An 18,147-nucleotide genomic window follows, 5' to 3' on the forward strand; every position below is an offset into this window, starting at 1 on the left:
AATCATTTATCCTTATTTTTGTAATTTTTTAAAGTTTATTTTTATTTATTTATTAATTGATTTCTTTTTAATTTCGTAATGTTTTATTTAACAGACAGTAATTTCAATAAATCTGAGAGAAGGCTATTGCTTTGAAAATAACAATGAAATCAAATCAGTGGTGTGTTTGGAGAGTTTTGACTGAAATTAGAAATCCTAAATAATCAATTAATTAGTCTATATAATAAAATAATATAATAATAATATAATAAAAAAAATTTAATAAAAATGCAACTCTTATGGTGTACAATTTGCACATAGTCCTTAATCTCCAGGAGAAAGTGAGTGATTTTTTTAAATAATGTTTTTTTATTTTATTTTATTATACTTGTGAACAGTAGGAGATGACATTAATCACATACAACTTTGTATACAATACACAATATGTAGCAAGAATATATTCAATATCATCAGAACACACAGGAAAGTAAAAGCAAAAAGTTAACAATGATTGATAAGAAAGATAACAAAGGAAAGATAAGAAAAGCTAGAAAAAACACATGAGGGTAAGATATTAATTCATTGTGGCGGCGATATACTTCTCAGACTTTAGTGTCACGCGTCTGTGGTGGCGACGTACCCCTTCTCTCACGCAAAAGTACACGACTGTCTCCTTCGGTAGGTTATCCGTTTCACGATTTGCTCGCCATGCTCCATGTCTCCCGACATATTGCGCATCTTATGATAGCCTGTCTTACTCATGCTGTTCACTTTTCATAATCAAATAGATGAAATTAATACACACATATACATATATATATATATATATATATATATACATATATATACATACATATATATATATATATATATATATATATTATAATAGGCAAATTTAAACAGAAATATGAAAATAAATAGGCCTACATTTTCATTAAAGGCTACATGTGACCTACCAGCGTCAGTTGCGTCACTTCACCACCATTCTCAAATCATCTCCCGTAGCCTCATGGGATAGTAAAGTCAAGTGTCCATCGTATGCACGCTTCAGAATTTGGTCATCCGGGTAACTTTGTGCCTACTCTTTTTTTGAATTCAGACATAGGCTACTTATTTTGTCACATACTGTTTTTCGCGTACTATATAGTAGGGAAGTATGCGATTTTGGATGCAGCTTCAGGCTAATATTGCCCACAACCAATTGCACAAGGATTTGATTAGAACTACAAACACGAATAAAGTGTTAAAATAACTACAAATGTTGAGTAGAGAGGTTTACATAAAGGGATCTAAGTGATTATTAATCAGTACCTAACATGACGAAAGTAGGCTATATTTATTCAATGTTATCCACATTATATTTAATCTGCAACAGCATTGTAAACTTTAGTAAAGATAGTACGTTTGGTCTTTTAAATGCATCATTATGCAAATTGAAAAAACAAAACAAAAACAAATTGGAAAAAAACAAAAAAAAAAACAAACAAAAAAAAACCAAACAAACAAACAAAAAAAAAAAACATGAGGGCGGTCTCCGCATGAAAGACCTACGACATTTCTCTCCGAAACGGTAGGAAATTTAATTTAATTTAATGTGGATGATTTTAACTGTGACAAGATGATTGGCAGGGCAGTTTAAATGGTGACAGGATGCATGTAACTAAGGGACAGAGCTGTCCATTAAATTATCATTAAATCTCAATCTTCTGCTACACACTCAAAAGTATGAACTTTTTCTTCACACAGAAGTACATACTTTTAGGGCATAGTACAAGAAGGCATATTGGGACGCAGCCACAGTCATTGCAATTCAATCCAACATTAAAATTGATAAAACCCGAAAGCCAAAGAAAGAAAACATCGACATTGTTTATTTTCTTTAGACAATTTAGGCAATTCTTTCTTTAGACAACTCAATCACTCAATATTATTACACAACGCCTATTATTAAATACTGCTACACATTTGCAGGTGGTAATGCCGCGAGTCCTACCTGTCGAGACATTCCCTACTCGGCCTTTTCTTATAAAATAACATGTTTTATCATAGCAAAATCTACACATATTTGTGAAGAAAAAAAAAGTGTTGAGAAAAAAACATGTCGAAGAGTAGTGGAGATTAGTAGCCGAATCCCCTCTCTGAATGGTTAGCACGCAGGAAGCGGAAGTGTCACTGGAAGCGGAAGAGGTAACGTTACTGCCCAGAACAACCGAAGAGCGAGGCGGAGCACAGGAACCGAATTGTCTTTTTAGCCATTAAAGTCAGAGTAAACGCCATCCAGAACGTAAGTGTACTTTCCTTGTTCGTTATATCACTCCCCATGTGTTTTACATAACGTGTTTTCATTCCCTTAATTGCGTAAATGATATTTTGATCAGTTTTTGTGGGCAGCGGATGGATTTAGCAGGTTGCTAAGTGCTTCAGGCCTCACTGTCTGTCAGACGCGGTGAATCATTACTATGAAATATAACTTCATGTCTGCATTTTGTGTTAGATAAAAGTATAATGTCAGCAGTATTGTTTAGAAGATTGGGAATCATTACACATTCTCTAAGAATTTGTTTTTTTAAATGAGGATGTGTGGTTAGCCTGCTAGTTCACGGCAGCAGAGCATGACAGAGTGAATTGAGTGGCTGAACGTCACGACCGAGAAGAGGACAAATTATGAAAGCATAATTTTTTTGAAAGCCTGATTACAAAAACAAAAGGCTCACCGTTAAAAGCCTTGTCCTAAGGACTTAAGCATGAATTGAACATATACAGTACAGTAGCCTATTGTGAACCAGTGTAAATTTCCTTAAAATTAATTTTACACTCCTCTCTCTCTCTCTCTCTATATATATATTTATTGCCTTACAAAGAAATAAATGAATGCCTAAATAATGCTAACTAGTCATTGGACAACATTACTTGCTTATAAAGAATCAAAATGCATGTGCATAAATAAAATAAAATGGAATAGCCTTTGCAGGTCAATAATGAAATTATTTTAATTAAAATAATATGAAAAAAACATGCTAGTTATTAATATTATTATGAATGCCTCAATGTTTTTGAAAAAGAAACATTCAAAAATAAAATTACTGTTTCAAATAACAGCACTGAGCTGCGTGTGCTGAAGCTGAAGAATGAACACCGGTAAACAAGCACTTTGTGGGTTAATTCAACGAAAATGCATCCTATATGAGAATAATCAGATATTTATACAACATAAACCTAATATTACAACTTATCTGCACAAAATGACAAGATGTTATGAAACTTCAAACAAACTTCTTTTTGGCTTGATTTTATTCAAAATTATGTCTCAGCAGTTCGTTCTTAGATTTTATATATCAGAAATATATCAGGGCCTTTAGTGTGTTACATGTTTCTGTCTTGTGCTTTTTAGAACCTTAAATTCCATTTAATTTAGTGGTTTATGTAAAATACTGTTCTCATTAGGGCTGCACAATTAATTAAAATCGAATTGAAATTGCAATCAAACCGTCTGGCTTAGTGCAATTATGAAACCACAAAGGGTGCTATTTTTTTATGTGCAGATTGTCAGTGAAGCACATCTCTGCGATCAGTAGGAAATTCTTCTCCATCTGAAAGCACTACGAGTTTGAGTCACTTATAACGTACGTTTGAAAAAGCAAGACACGTCAAACATCTTTCCAAACATGAGAAGCATTTATGAACCTCTTGTCCAACAAAAGACATTTAGTAACATGTTTTTACTCCAAACTCACTTCATAATGTCAGTCATGAGCAGTGGTGAAAAGAGTACTGAAAATTTGTACTTAAGTACAAGTCAATTACAAGTAAAAGTACTCAAGTAAAAGTACAAATTACTCTTCTCAAAAACTACTCAAAGTACTAAAATTACTAATTTTTAGCTGGCGATATTTAATAAATTATCAAAAAATATTTAATCAAATCATAGATCTAAGTAGAAGATAGCTACTTTAAACAAAGCACTTTCACCTTATTGACGAAGTACATGAATTAGTGGTCACAATACTGAAATTTCTAACTTCAATACAATACCTTGAAAATGATCAATATTCAGTATCATTTTAAATACCATGGGGAAAACCACCATAACATAAAATAAGAACAAAAAAAAAAAAATTACCTAAATTCAGTTGAGGTATTCGAAATATAACACTGAATTTTCATATGCCGTGTATCTTAAAGGGTTAGTTCACCGAAAAATGAAAATTCTGTCATTAATTTCTCACCCTCATGTTGTTCCACACCCTTCGTTCATCTTCAGAACACAAATTATATTTTTGATGAAATCCGAGAGCTTTCTGACCCTCCATAGACAGCAACGTTATTACCACATTCAAGGTCCATAAAGGTAGTAAAGACATTGATAAAATAGTCCATGTGACTACGGTTCAACCTTAATGTTATGAAGCGACGAGAATACTTTCTGTGCTCAAAAAATAAAATAAAATAAATAACGACTTTATTCAACAATTTCTTCTCTTCTATGTCAGTCTCTGACACTGTTGACATAGTAAACACAGTGCAGCACTTCCAGGTTCTACGTCAGAACGTCGGCTCATTATTGGCCGGATTCTGCGTCAGCATCACACGCATGTGTCGTGGTGCTCACATGAACAGCATCAGAGAGTGACGTGGAGAGAGGAGATTGTTCAATAAAGTTATTTTTGTTTTTTGCACAGAAAAAGTCTTGTCACTTCATAACATTAAGGTTGAACCACTGGTAGTCACATGGGCTATTTTAATGATGTCTTTACTATCTTTCTGGGCCTTGAAAGTTGCAATTACGTTGCAGTCTGGGGTCAGAAAGCTCTCGGATTTCATCAAAAATATCTTAATTTGTGTTCTGAAGATGAACGAAGGTATTACGGGTTTGGAACAACATGAGGGTGAGTAATTAATGACAGAAATTTCATTTTTGGGTGAACTAACCCTATAAGAGCCATATAATATGTTGTTTATTTAGATAAAAACAACATCAGAGGGGTTTGACCTGTAATGTCTGTACAATATAGTGATGCAGTTAGACAGACTAGGCTATTTTTATGTACAAATCATACAATGAAATGCCCCATTCTGAAACACATATTTACATTGTAAAGAAATTAAAGATCCAACGTTGATTGTTGAGAGACTTTCTGGTGCATTTTCACTTATAGCCAATAAGATTTCCTGTAGCATTTTCATTGGTCAGGCATGGAGGTCTATTCTGATTGATAACTTTTGACAACGTTTAATTTAAGAGCACGGAGAGATTCACGATTGCACACTACACAGTCTGACGGCGTGCACTCAATATCTGAGTGAGAGGAGAGGCAGTTCACTTGTATATTTGAGAACTCACATCATTTTCTGCGCGTTACAATAATGCGCTCTCGACATTTGTCATTAAAATACGCCATAGAAACCTGCGGGTATGATCAAAATTATGCGCAATACCTGCAATCTGACATTCAGGCTCTGTAACTGAAACGTGTGAGTGACAGGAGGAGGCGGGTGTGTGTCAGGCTCGCTGTCGGGGAGCTGAGAGAATGAGAATGCGTCGCTGGTAAAATTTCAGGGTTTTCATTGGTCCGTTTATGATCGGATTTCTTTATTGGCTATCGATATGCCAGTCAAAGGTTTGGAAATTCAAATTGTTGGAGTACTCAGTAACGGAATGTGATTTTACAAGTAGCGAAATAGATTACTTAGCTTAATTTGTACTTAAGTACAAGTAAAATTACAGATTTAAAAATGTACTCAAAAAAGTACAAAACCCCAAAAAAGCTACTTAATTACAGTAACGTAAGTAGTTGTAATTCGTTACTTCCACCTCTGGTCATGAGTGTTTGAAATAACATCCTTCTGTGAGATGATGTGGCTTCTTACACAGAATAAGGCACAACAACATATTATTTCATAGTATTCTATTCGGTGATAAAGGCTGTCGATTAGCATTGCATTATCAATATATTTTATTATCATGAAAATATCTGAGAAGGCTTGAAGAACTCAGATAAACCATATATTGTTGTAGTCATGTGTTTCAATCAAAGCGTTTCAATCAAAGCGTTTCAATCTCAGGGCTCCAGACTTCAACTAAATGGTCGCATTTTGCAACTGTTTTTCCTGCCTGTGCAAGCAAAATTTTGTTAGCACCATAATGTTGCCCAACATAAAAATGGCAAACGTAATGAAAGCGGAATGAAACTGCGCTACTCCTTTGTGCTTCATGGACCATTTATCAGTTCGGACCAATGTCAGTGCAGTGGCAGCAAGAGCTGGAGCTACTCACAAACTGATCTTGATCACACGACACTGTTGCTGTTACTACACAGCGCTGGGAGATCCAGTAAAGAAAACATTTGAATTCGCCACAGAATTCATAACATCGCTGCAAGATCTAGTGAGAAGCATTCAAATTCGGCACAGACTTCTTCGTTATTAACTGTAGATATCAGATCAAACAGTGCTGATGTGGAAACCAGGAGAAACATTGTGCCATGAATGAACAAGTTATAGAAGGCTTTAAGTTCATAAATTAACAATATTTGCCATGGATTTAATGTAGTAATACTAACTGTAACCATGGAAGTTTGGCAGGAATAGTAAAATGCTTTTAAGTACTTCACACATCTTTTTCCAGCACTTCAAAACTCTAATATTACCATATTTAAATGTTATTTTTAATGTGATGACCAAAACATTATTTGTTCATCCTTCATAGATTACCCCATTTATAAAAATAAAAGTTTCAAGATGTAGGAAAACTCACACTTATTTAAAAAAACAACAACAAAAAAAACATTAAATTACCATTGTAACCAGTAGGTGGCTGCCATTTCCAGTCCCTAATATATATTTTCAATCATTTTGCTTTTGAATTATTATTTAGACGGTATGAATGATAATGCTGCCCTCAAATGTTAATCTGGAGCCTTGCAAACTTAAAATAAAACTGCATATTGTATTTTTTTGTAAGTCTATTTATTATCAATGCATTTGTGAGTAATACAGTCAAAATGGGGGAAAATGTGAATAATGGCGCTGCAGGTTGATTTAAGGTGTGCTCTTAAATATCCAACCATTCATCCATCTGAGGTAACTTAGCTAGCCTACTTTGAGAATTTCCATTTTTTGCAACTTTACACATTTATTAATAGTAAATTAAGAATTAATACATTTAAGATCATCATGTTTGCAGCGAACAATATATTTCAGACCTAGTGGAGTAATAATAGTATCACTCCTAGGTCTAATTGAAATAGGCTATATTGTACGTTTTAATGGATCACGCTACAAACATAATGATCTTATAATACATGATGCATTGCTGTGTCCGTTATCCCATAATTCCCACTTTTGGACACTTGTTTTAACGGACATTAGACAACACTGCAAAATCAAGCTGTTATATTCGTATATTTATTGTCCAACTTTCCCAATTTTTCTGATGCATGTCCTTAATTTAGTTTCATATGTTGGTATTAATTCAGTGTTTATAAGCCGAATGCTAATACTAGATCTTTTAAAGAATTTTAACCCAAACTGACTGGGTTTCTAGAGAGCAAAAAGGTTTTGTGAAAAAAGTGGAAGGCTTACACAAAGTCTGTAAAATAAACTGTTAAAAGGATTTGATGATCACTGGTGAAAGTATTTTATTCTGTGTTGTCATCATTCAGGTTGGATTTCAGCTTTAATGTACTTTTTTTTATTTTTATTTTTTTTTTATAAACAAAGCAGCTGATATTGCCATAGAAACTAGTGGACTGCCGAGTCGCTTACACCCCAAAATGGCGGAAACGCAGGGCCGCTGCTGGGCGCCGGTGTTGCAATGGAACGTTCTATCGAGTGTCGCTTCTTGTTAGTGTATATTCTTTGGTGACAGTATGATACCCATAGGGATTTCCTGGAATGACGTTTGTTATCATCTTTGGGGCACATTTGGAGTTTCTGCGTGAGAGCACCCTCTGGCTTTCGGTAGGAGCAGCATTTCCTACTGATCACAGAGCCGTGCTTCACTGATAAGCTGCATATAAAAAAAAAAAATCGCAGCCAAATCACAATTTCAGTTTAATTCGAATCATGCAGTTCTCATACCTACTCATATCTGATTCTCAGTGTAAAATGGACAAGAGCGACCTGGTACAGAAAGCCAAGCTCGCTGAGCAGGCTGAGCGCTACGATGACATGGCAGCAGCTATGAAAGCTGTTACCGAGGGTGGCGTGGAACTTTCCAATGAAGAGCGCAACTTGCTCTCCGTGGCGTACAAGAACGTGGTAGGTGCCCGCCGCTCCTCCTGGCGTGTCATCTCAAGCATTGAGCAGAAAACCGAGGGGAACGAGAAGAAGCAGCAAATGGCACGCGAGTACCGTGAAAAGATTGAGACTGAGCTGCAGGACATCTGCAATGATGTGCTGGTATCTCCACTTCTTTCTCTTGACCTTCTAAACCTTTTATGATATCAAATGATTCTGAATATGTTTATTCCTAAACACATTTTCCTAAATAGAAAATATTTATTGTTCAGTTGTCAAAGAAGTTAATTTAATTTTAATGTGTTAAAAATGTCATTTATTATATTTAACCATTCTTCAGAAAGAAAAAGCCATTTTTTCACAATATGAGCCATCCTGATGTTCCCAACTTGTCTTGACAGGGTCTTTTGGAGAAGTTCCTAATTCCCAATGCTTCTCAAGCAGAGAGCAAGGTGTTTTATCTGAAAATGAAAGGCGATTACTATAGATACTTATCTGAGGTTGCATCTGGAGAAACTAAGAACGGTAAGTGCATTGTAGAATTGCTTTAACTTTTTCTTCAATAAAATTTCTCCTTGGTTGATTTGACAGTGTTTTATCCATCCATCCATCCATATATCTGTCTGTCTGTCTTTCTCTCTCTCTGCCTATCTGTATCATCTGTCTATTAGACGTGTCGATGTACGGTAATACGATATATCTCAATAATAAATATGCATGTTATTTTTATCGTGGGCAACTAGCGTTGTCACGATACTGGAATTTATAACTTCGATACGATACTTTGAAAAATATCAATATTCAATACCGTTTTCGATACCATGGGGAAAACTGACATATATACTGCCATACAAACATTTTAATTATTATCTCATAATTTTTTTTAAAAAATTGGCTAATTTTGCTGCAGTGGCTTACACACAACATAGGGCTTTATTTGAAACTTTGAACTAAATTTACAAAAAAAGACAAGTAAACAGTCAGTAATAAAATAAGTTAAACAAATTGTAAACAATAGCACAAATAAATACAATAGAATAATGAGACAAATGTAATAAACACGGCTTTAAGTTTTTCAGGTGGGCCTAAAAGTAGTACTCGTGTAAGAAATATTAGAGAAATTAGAATGATGAAATTAATATATAATAATCAGATGTACAATAACACTGAGTAGTCTTCATTGTAAAAATTTAAAGGGTTAGTTCTCCCAAAAATGAAAATAATGTAATTTATTACTCAACCTTATGTCGTTCTACACCCGTAAGGCCTTCGTTCATCTTCGGAACACAAATTAAGTTATTTTTGATGAAATCCGATGGCTCAGTGATGCCATTGAAGATAAAGAAGAAGATCCAGAAAGGTACTCAAAACATATTTAAAACAATTCATGTGAGTTCAGTGGTTCAATCTTAATATTATAAAGTGACAAGAACTTTTTGTGTGGCAAAAAAACAAAATAATGACTTATCAACGATATCTAGTGATGGCCGATTTCAAAACACTGCTTCGAATCTTTTGTTTCGAATCAGTGATTTGGATTGCGTGTCAAAATGCCAAACTGCTGAAATCACGTGACTTTGGTGCTCCGAATCACTGATTCAGAACAAAAGATTCAAAGCAGTGTTTTGAAATCGGCCATCACTAGATTTAATTGAAAAGGCGGCTTTTTTTTTTTTTTTTTTTTTTGGTGCACAAAAAGTTTTCTCGTCGCTTTATAATACTTTTTGAACCACTGAACTCACATGAACTGTTTTAAATATGTTTTGAGTACCTTTCTGGATCTTGAGAAGTTCAATGGCGTTGCTGTCTATAGAGGCCTCACTGAGCCATCAGATTTCATCAAATATACCTTAATTTGTGTTCCAAAGATGAACGAAGAGTTATAAACGACATTATTTTTATTTTTGGGTGAACTAACCCTTTAATACAGATTAATTCTTACAAATAAAGTTACAAAAGTTATTCAGCCAAGAGCAGTGAGTGATTTTCTTTTTTGTCTTTTGTTCTTTGATTAACATGACAGACAGCAGCAGGTATAGACCTTATGTAGGCCCGCCCCTTTTCAGCGCTGCGCTTGTTGTGTTCTGTCTTCTGGTTTGTATTTCCGCAGCATGAAGGTAAGATCTTATTTATGAATGAACCACTCGTTTTAAAATTTTCCCGGTCTACTGACATTTGTTATGAAATCTACTTCAGACATTACAATACTCTGAAATTAATCTTAGGCAGTGATGCCATAGAAATATACAGAGCTACCTCAAAAATAGAAATTCAAACAGTATTCTAAAGATGGCTGCGCACTTGTTTCTCTGGCAAATAAGGTCTATATTAGGCTGCTGTCAATTTAAGAGCTTACGCACAGATCCAGTATACTGTTACAGTATACTGTATACAAAATATACCATTTACATTCCAAAACTGACAGTGTTTAGCTAAATACTTGCCAAGATGGGCATTTTGACATAATTTTGTGTGTATTTGACCGTTTAAGCACAATAGAGGAAAAACTCAATTTGGTATTTTGCAAGCTGTTTGAGAGGCGGCTTTCTATGCGGCACATATATATTTCAGTGGTGCACACGCTTTTGGTGTGAGCGAAATATCAATATTGTTGACAACACTAGTGGGCAAAGAATAATTCTTTATTACAAATGATTTAAAATTTTAGTATTTTAAATTTACAACACTGTGTGTATACTGCGTCAAAGAGGCATGTGCTCTCTGATGTAAACAACCCTAGAACGGAAAAGAATGTGTTATGGTCTGACGATACCAAGATTTAACTTTTTGGCCAAAACTGTAAAAAGTATATTTGCCGCAAAAACAACACAGCACTTCAGCAAAAGAACACCATACCCACAGTGAAGCAAGGGCTACTTTTCTTCAGCTGGAACTGGGGCTTTAGTAAATGCAGGGACCCAGGTCAAAAAAAAGTGCACTAAAATACACTTTATTTCAGTACACTTATTACACTTCAATAACGTACTTAAAGTGCTCTATTTTCGTGCACTAATTTTGTACTTAATATACTCAAATTCTTCTTTAGTACTTAAGATAATCTTAAGAACATCTAAGTGTACTCAACTGTGCTATTTTGAGACACCATGAATATGAACTAAAATGTGCTTTTAAAATACTGTCTGTATTAAAAAAAATTTAGTTACCACTTATAGTACACTTGAACCCATCTTTCACTTTTAGATATACTCATGAGACAAAAATACACTTATGAATTATTTAAAATATAAGAATAATATATAAATATATACAAAATGTATTTATAATGTATTGCCCACATATTTTTATACATTAAATAATTCATTTCAAATGTATTGTAACTATGTTAATATTCCCTTTATATGATATACTTAACTGCATGTTAATGGTGTCTTTATATAGTACTGTCACATGAAATGAGGTATAGCGAATGCAGCAAATATCAGTTTATTAAGAAAAATAGCAGCAAAAAAGATTGCAAGGGTCAGATGTCGTGGGTGCAGATGGCAAATTATTTCTTGGTAGCGCAGAGATTGCAATGGGCAAACCAGTCCTCTGAAAAGAATCCAATAGGTAATCCAAAACTGCCTTGACGGGGAGTATCCAGAACAGGAACAAGAGACTCAAACACTGTGTATAACTTTTACAATTTTATTTAGCACAAAAAAATAAGAATGTACTACAAATGTACTTGCTTGTATTTAAGTTTTTTTTTTTTTTTTTTTTTTTAAGTGCATTCAAGTATACTTTTTTTCACCTGGGGAATCACGCACAGCTCTGTGTACTAGTTGATTTTGGCACAGCACCTTCTGCCATCTGCTAGAAAGCGGTAAACGAAGAGAACATCTAATTCAAAAAAAGAATTGTTTTAGCAAAGAAAGATTATTGGAATGGCCCAGCCAGAGCTCACATCTGAATCATCTGTGGGGAAAAACTAAAGAGGGCCGTGCACAGAAGATGGCCTCGCAATTCAACAGATCTGGAATGTTTTTGCGAGTGGGGAAGTCAAGATATGCCACAAGCCAATAGACTTATATCCAAACAGACTAAGGGCTGTAATAAAATCAAAGGGTGTTTCAACTAAGTTTTAGTTCAGGGGTGTGTGCACACTGCAGTTTTTCTATTTGTTTCAGAAGTTGTTCATTGCATAGGTTGTAATTTTTACATTAAATTTGCAAAAGATATATGATTTTTTCCATCCATCCATGCATACAGTGACGTTTAATTAGCGCTTCTTAGATGTCGTCGTTTAGGCTATTTAATGGTCTACTTTGTGGAAACAAAATGGATAAGCTACAACAGGAAAAATGTCAGCAGTGTGGATGCTCTATGTAACAGTATGTAACATTTGTCCAGCGGAAATATAGAGGGGTGGCCAGTTGTCGAAGAGCTGTAATATGACTGGTTTAATTTATTACCTGAGAATATGACCCCCGAACAGCAAAAAGAGTTCTTTACCCAAATTTAATTCAAGAAACTTTATTTTTGTTTTTTTCGGCTAAATGAGAACTTTTGGTTTCTACAAAAAATTCACTATTGCGTCACTATTATCTGTTAGGCATGTGAATGTATCAAATTTTCATGTTACGATAATTCCTTAAAGCTGAAATGTAAAAATGTTTATGTTTGAAAATAAATACAGGGCTCAATGCTAAGGGTTTTTTCTACTGGCCCGGTCGGGCCAGTGGTTCAAATTTTTACTTGCCCTGCCAAAATTTTCACTGGCACTACAAAAAAAATAAAAAATAAAATAATAATAATAATAAAGTGAAAAGAAAAGAAAAGAAAAGAAAAGAAAATGGGCCTATAAAATAAGCCTAGTTATTGTTTTCTTTGTTTTTAAACATGTATCTTAATAAGGTTATAACACCAAAAGCTACTAGATTAACTCACTTAAATTTTAAATATTGTTAGACAAGTAAACAGTAAGTAATAAAATGGGAACAAATAATGAAATTACAAGTAACAGCACAAATAAATACAACAGAATAAACAAATTAAATAAACGGTGCTTTTCAGGTTATGTAGGCTTAAACAGGATATTTTCAGGCACAGAAATTGTAATCTAATGTATAACTATAGAACTATACAGTCAACAGCTGTTACAGATGCATAAATAATGTTTTGAAATGTTAAAAATATAAAACATTAAATATTGTTATTTGAAATTATTTATAAAATGAAAAGATACTTTAAATGTGAAATTAAACCCACCAGGAGGTGGCAGCAAGTCCCTGTTAATGAGCGAGTCATTGAGATTCAACTGATTCATTCAAACGGCTGGTTTATTTAGAAAGTGTTGCTCGAAGATGCAAAACAATTCTGTGGACTTTGTTTGGAGCTATTTTCGTTGGCGAAATAGAGCAAAACAAGTGATTTGGTGTCTAAAATGTAAGTCACTTAATATAAACTACTTGTTTATTAAACTGTACGTTGTATAAAATCAATATCACGATTTGTAATCATGCTTATATTTGGATAAAAATAGTGCTCTTCGTGTAATATTGGTTAACTATATTAAATTATATAAATATAAAAAACATAAGTGAAATCATGCACTCTAACTATGCACATGCACTAGTCTAACCTACTAGACTACGTCACATAGTGTATGCTTGCACTCAATGGGTGTGTTTTTGTTTGGTTTTTGTAAAGTGAGAGACAATTTCAGATCGTTAAATCAACAATTATGATATCATAGACAATATATAACGTACACCCTACAGCACTGGCCCGATCGGGCAAGTGACAGTTCTGTCAACTGTCCCGAGCATTGTTCACACTGGCCCTGGGCCATCAGGCAGTCCTTATTGTCGAGCCCTTTAAATAGCCTATTAAGTCTTAGGTATTTGGTGCTGTGATGAAAACAAAAATCTGAATGACTGTTTAAAACATTTAAATACTGTTCAGAAACAGAAAGTAGCACAGCTGCTTTGTTTACGGGGGTTACCGGGGTAAAGGCTACATTTCCGCTTTTCCATAAGTACAATTTGTTTAATTCAGTGCACCTCCACTCGTTCTGCCATGCTTCCTATCCATGTTCAAAAAATCTGAATAATTCATAATAATTAGTCACAGTATTTTGAAGTGGCCATGATAACAGTACAGTGCATGTTCATTATCGCGATATATCGTATTACCGTATATCGGCACGTCTAATATCTGTCTGTCTGTATGTATGACATAAATACATTAAATAAATTATAAAGTATATTTGGCTTTTATGAATTAGGTAGTCATCAGTTAGGTTACTAATTAGGTCAGGTGTGATTTGTACATGATTGGATAAATTGTATCTCTTTGTGCTTGTTGCTTTGCCTGACGAAGACCTTGTGGTCGAAACGTTGTCTGTTTTAATAAATTTATCTTTGGGGGCAACAGTGGCAGTGTGTCTAATTTTTTGTTTGTTTGTTTGTTTGTTTGTTTATTTTTAAGTGCTGTATTTGATCAAGCACCTGCCTAAAGTTTTTTTTTTTTTTTTTTTTTTTTTTTTTTTTTTTGGATGTGCACACATTTTCTTTATCGATCTTTTATGAATGTGATCAACACAATATGAACTTTTTGTTCTTCTCAGCCACGGTTGAGAACTCTCAGAAAGCTTACCAGGATGCTTTTGAGATAAGCAAGAAGGACATGCAGCCCACGCACCCTATACGGTTGGGTCTTGCCCTCAACTTTTCAGTTTTTTACTACGAGATCCTCAACTCTCCTGAGAATGCCTGTCACCTCGCCAAGACAGTTAGTATATTAAATTACTAGCAGCATAAGGGGCAGTTCACACAGAACAAGTTGTTTAACAAAAGCTGGACTGTTTTCAACTCTGAGCATTGCTGAGGGATCTACATGTGATGTAGTGCATTTTTTTTTTTTTTTTTTTTTTTTTTTTTTAAAGACAGATGTAAAAAGTCGTCCTGTGTGAACAGCCCCTATTACACTTAATCACATAAATGTGAATTTTATTTCTCTCTGAAATTCTTTTGAATGATGTTTGAGCCATATCCATTAGAAGCACCAGTATATTTCACTCATTCAACCCAAATGAGAAATCAGAGCTTCTATTACAGGCTTTTGATGAAGCTATTGCTGAGCTTGACACTTTAAATGAGGACTCCTACAAAGACAGCACATTGATCATGCAGCTTCTAAGGGACAACCTCACTGTGAGTCCTCCGTTCTGCACAAGTTATGTCTGTTTCAGTGCTTTATTCTGCACAACAGCTAAATGAATATAATATATATATTATATTGATTAATTTATATATTAATACATTATAATGATTCTTATGCCTGCAGCTTTGGACGTCAGAAAACCAGGGTGACGATGCAGGCGATAATGAAAACTAGGGGAGCCGCACTGATCTCCAAACACCCACACATCCATTTTAAATGCGCAAATGGCTTCCACCAACCCTTCACCTCATTCCACCCTAAACCACCCACCCCTCTCCATTCAGTTCCCAGCCCCCCTCCCCTGTACCTTCTGAATGATGATCAGCACCCATAGGAAGACGCTCAGCGAAGCCACCTACACAGACATCACTGGCTGAGAAGGGGGGTGGGTCACAGGGTGACATGCTGACATTATAGCAGGTCCAGTCATTTTGTTTGTGAATTTAATGTGTACTGATTATCTAACCCTGTCCTTTATGTGTCCCTGAACGACTGTAAGTGACTGAGTGACTGCCGCTAATGGAGAGTAACCGAGTGGCTCTGTGTGTGTGTGTGTGTGTGTGTGTGTGTGTGTGTGTGTGTGTGAGAGAGAGAGAGAGAGAATGCAAATATATGAGTTTGAAAATGAGAGTAAGTGTATTGGGGATCGGGGGTTGTGAACTCTATTGTCCTTCCTGATAATTCCCTTTGTTCCACTTTAGCTGGTTGTGCATTTATCATCCTCTTTTGTTTGTTTTGTTACGATCATATTTTTTTAGTATAATTCATTGGTATTTACAGGTTTTGTTGTATGGTTATTAAACTGGCAGTTTATTTTCACCAAATACTAATTCTGACTTCTCTGCTTTCTTGTTTGAATCTGTTCTGCTTAAGCTGTACTTTTAATTTCATATTTTTAAGCACAAGCAATGACATTTTTTAACACTGATGAGAGGACACTAAAGTATTTCTAACTATTAAAATGGTATAGTAACTTGAATGAGGAAAGCCAGATTTTAAGTTCCCTTGTAAACAAAGCCCTAAATGTTAGTTTCTGCTTCAACATGATACTCTTTTAAAAAAATATCTGAAAGTCGATATAAATAAAAGGAAGTTAAACATTTAAGCAGATTTTAAACATGAGGTTGAAATTGCATGATTGAAATGTCTCATATTTTTTGCCACCAGGTGAGAATACGTTCAAAAAGTTCAGAAGTTTGGGATCAGATTTTTTTTTATTTTGAAAGAAATTAATTATTTTACTCAACACGTATGCATTAAATTGGTCAAAAGTGACAGTAAAGACATTTGTTACCAAATATTTCTATATGAAATAACGGTTTTCAACATTGATTTTTATATATATATATATATATTTTTTTTTTTTGAGCATCAGCACATTAGAATGATTTCTTTATTTAAGGGTGCTTAAAATTCAGCTTTGCCATCACAGAAATAAATTACATTTTAAAATATACTTGAATAGAAAAGTTAAATTATTATATTTCACAATGTTACTGTTTTATTGTATTGTACTGCATCAAATAAATGCAGTCTTGGTGAGCATACAAGACTTTTTTTCAAAAACATTTAAAAAAAAAAAAATCTTACTGACCCAAAACTTTTGAATGGTACACTCTAAAAAAAATGCTGGGTTAAAAACAACCCAAGTTGGGTTGAAAATGGACAAACCCAACAATTGGGTTGTTTGCCCAACCTGCTGGGTAGTTTTATTGAACTCAACTATTGTTTAAAAATTACTGTATTGCTTGCTTAAAATGAACCCAAAGTATGTTGGAAATTGACATGTATTAATATGTTTAATAAATGAACATATGTAAATAAGTTTAATGAATAATAATTAAACAAACATTTATTAAATTGCTTACTAATAACCACCTTTTGATTATTATTGAAGCTAATTTGTCATTTGTTTTTAACCCAGCGTTTTTGTAGAGTGTAGAGTATGGTAAGCAAAAAGCGTATTACAGTTTAACCGTTTTTGTATAAAAAGGTTCACAAGCATGCATCTAGTATTTAGTTTTTCTTAGACAATGAAAGATATGTTAGTGAGGGTAATGATTTGCACTTCAGGGGCCTCATTAATAAAATGTTGCGCAGAAACCGTCCTAGATTTGATCTTATGACCATTTCTCAGATGTGCGTACTTGTGATTCATAGAATGAACGTACACACAGAAAACGAGCGTACGCCTCTCTTTCAGATGTGACATCTATAAATCGCAAATGATCTTGAACTTGCGCAACTGAATGGTTTCAGTTCTCCGTGTTGTAAACCACACCTAATTAATGTAATTTACATATAAAAGATCACCAGTTATGGTCCAAATCCTTTGATTTAGAATGGCGAACTGCAAGAATTGCTTAGATTTCCAAAAACCTGCAGTAATCTGACAAGGAAAAGTGTGTACGTCTGCTCAAACCCTGACGTGGCGCTAAGCACTTTTCCATGTCAAAGACCGTTTTTATAAATATGAGCGTTGGCATGGATTTAAGCGTACGCACAGTCTTAAGATCAAATCTGTGCGTATAGGCACGCTTTATAAATGATGCCCCATATGTTAAAGGATAAGTTGGCCGAATTTCAACCAGCTTTATAATGTTTCGATGAAATAGTCACGTGTATTTATGTAGCGCTTTATACAATAGGCTACAGGGCTGAATTTCCCGAAACCTTCTTAACTCTACGTCGTTCTTAAATTATATCTTAAGCTGTACCTATACGTGTTTCCCGAAACGTTCTTAATTAAGTATACCTTCTGTA

General features: G+C 34.4%; 1 protein-coding gene across 1 annotated transcript; it reads left to right on the forward strand.

The window, feature by feature from the left end:
- Positions 1–2,123: 2,123 nt before the first annotated feature.
- ywhabb (tyrosine 3-monooxygenase/tryptophan 5-monooxygenase activation protein, beta polypeptide b) lies at positions 2,124–16,214 on the forward strand. The gene is made up of 6 exons (XM_051903524.1): positions 2,124–2,263; positions 8,080–8,379; positions 8,619–8,742; positions 14,789–14,952; positions 15,279–15,374; positions 15,508–16,214. The coding sequence occupies exons 2-6, from the start codon at positions 8,086–8,088 to the stop codon at positions 15,556–15,558; spliced, it is 729 nt and encodes a 242-aa protein (XP_051759484.1). The 5' UTR covers positions 2,124–2,263; positions 8,080–8,085; the 3' UTR covers positions 15,559–16,214.
- Positions 16,215–18,147: the final 1,933 nt, after the last annotated feature.

This window comes from Ctenopharyngodon idella, chromosome 8 (assembly GCF_019924925.1).
Source record: "Ctenopharyngodon idella isolate HZGC_01 chromosome 8, HZGC01, whole genome shotgun sequence".
Taxonomy (NCBI): Eukaryota; Metazoa; Chordata; class Actinopteri; order Cypriniformes; family Xenocyprididae; genus Ctenopharyngodon; species Ctenopharyngodon idella.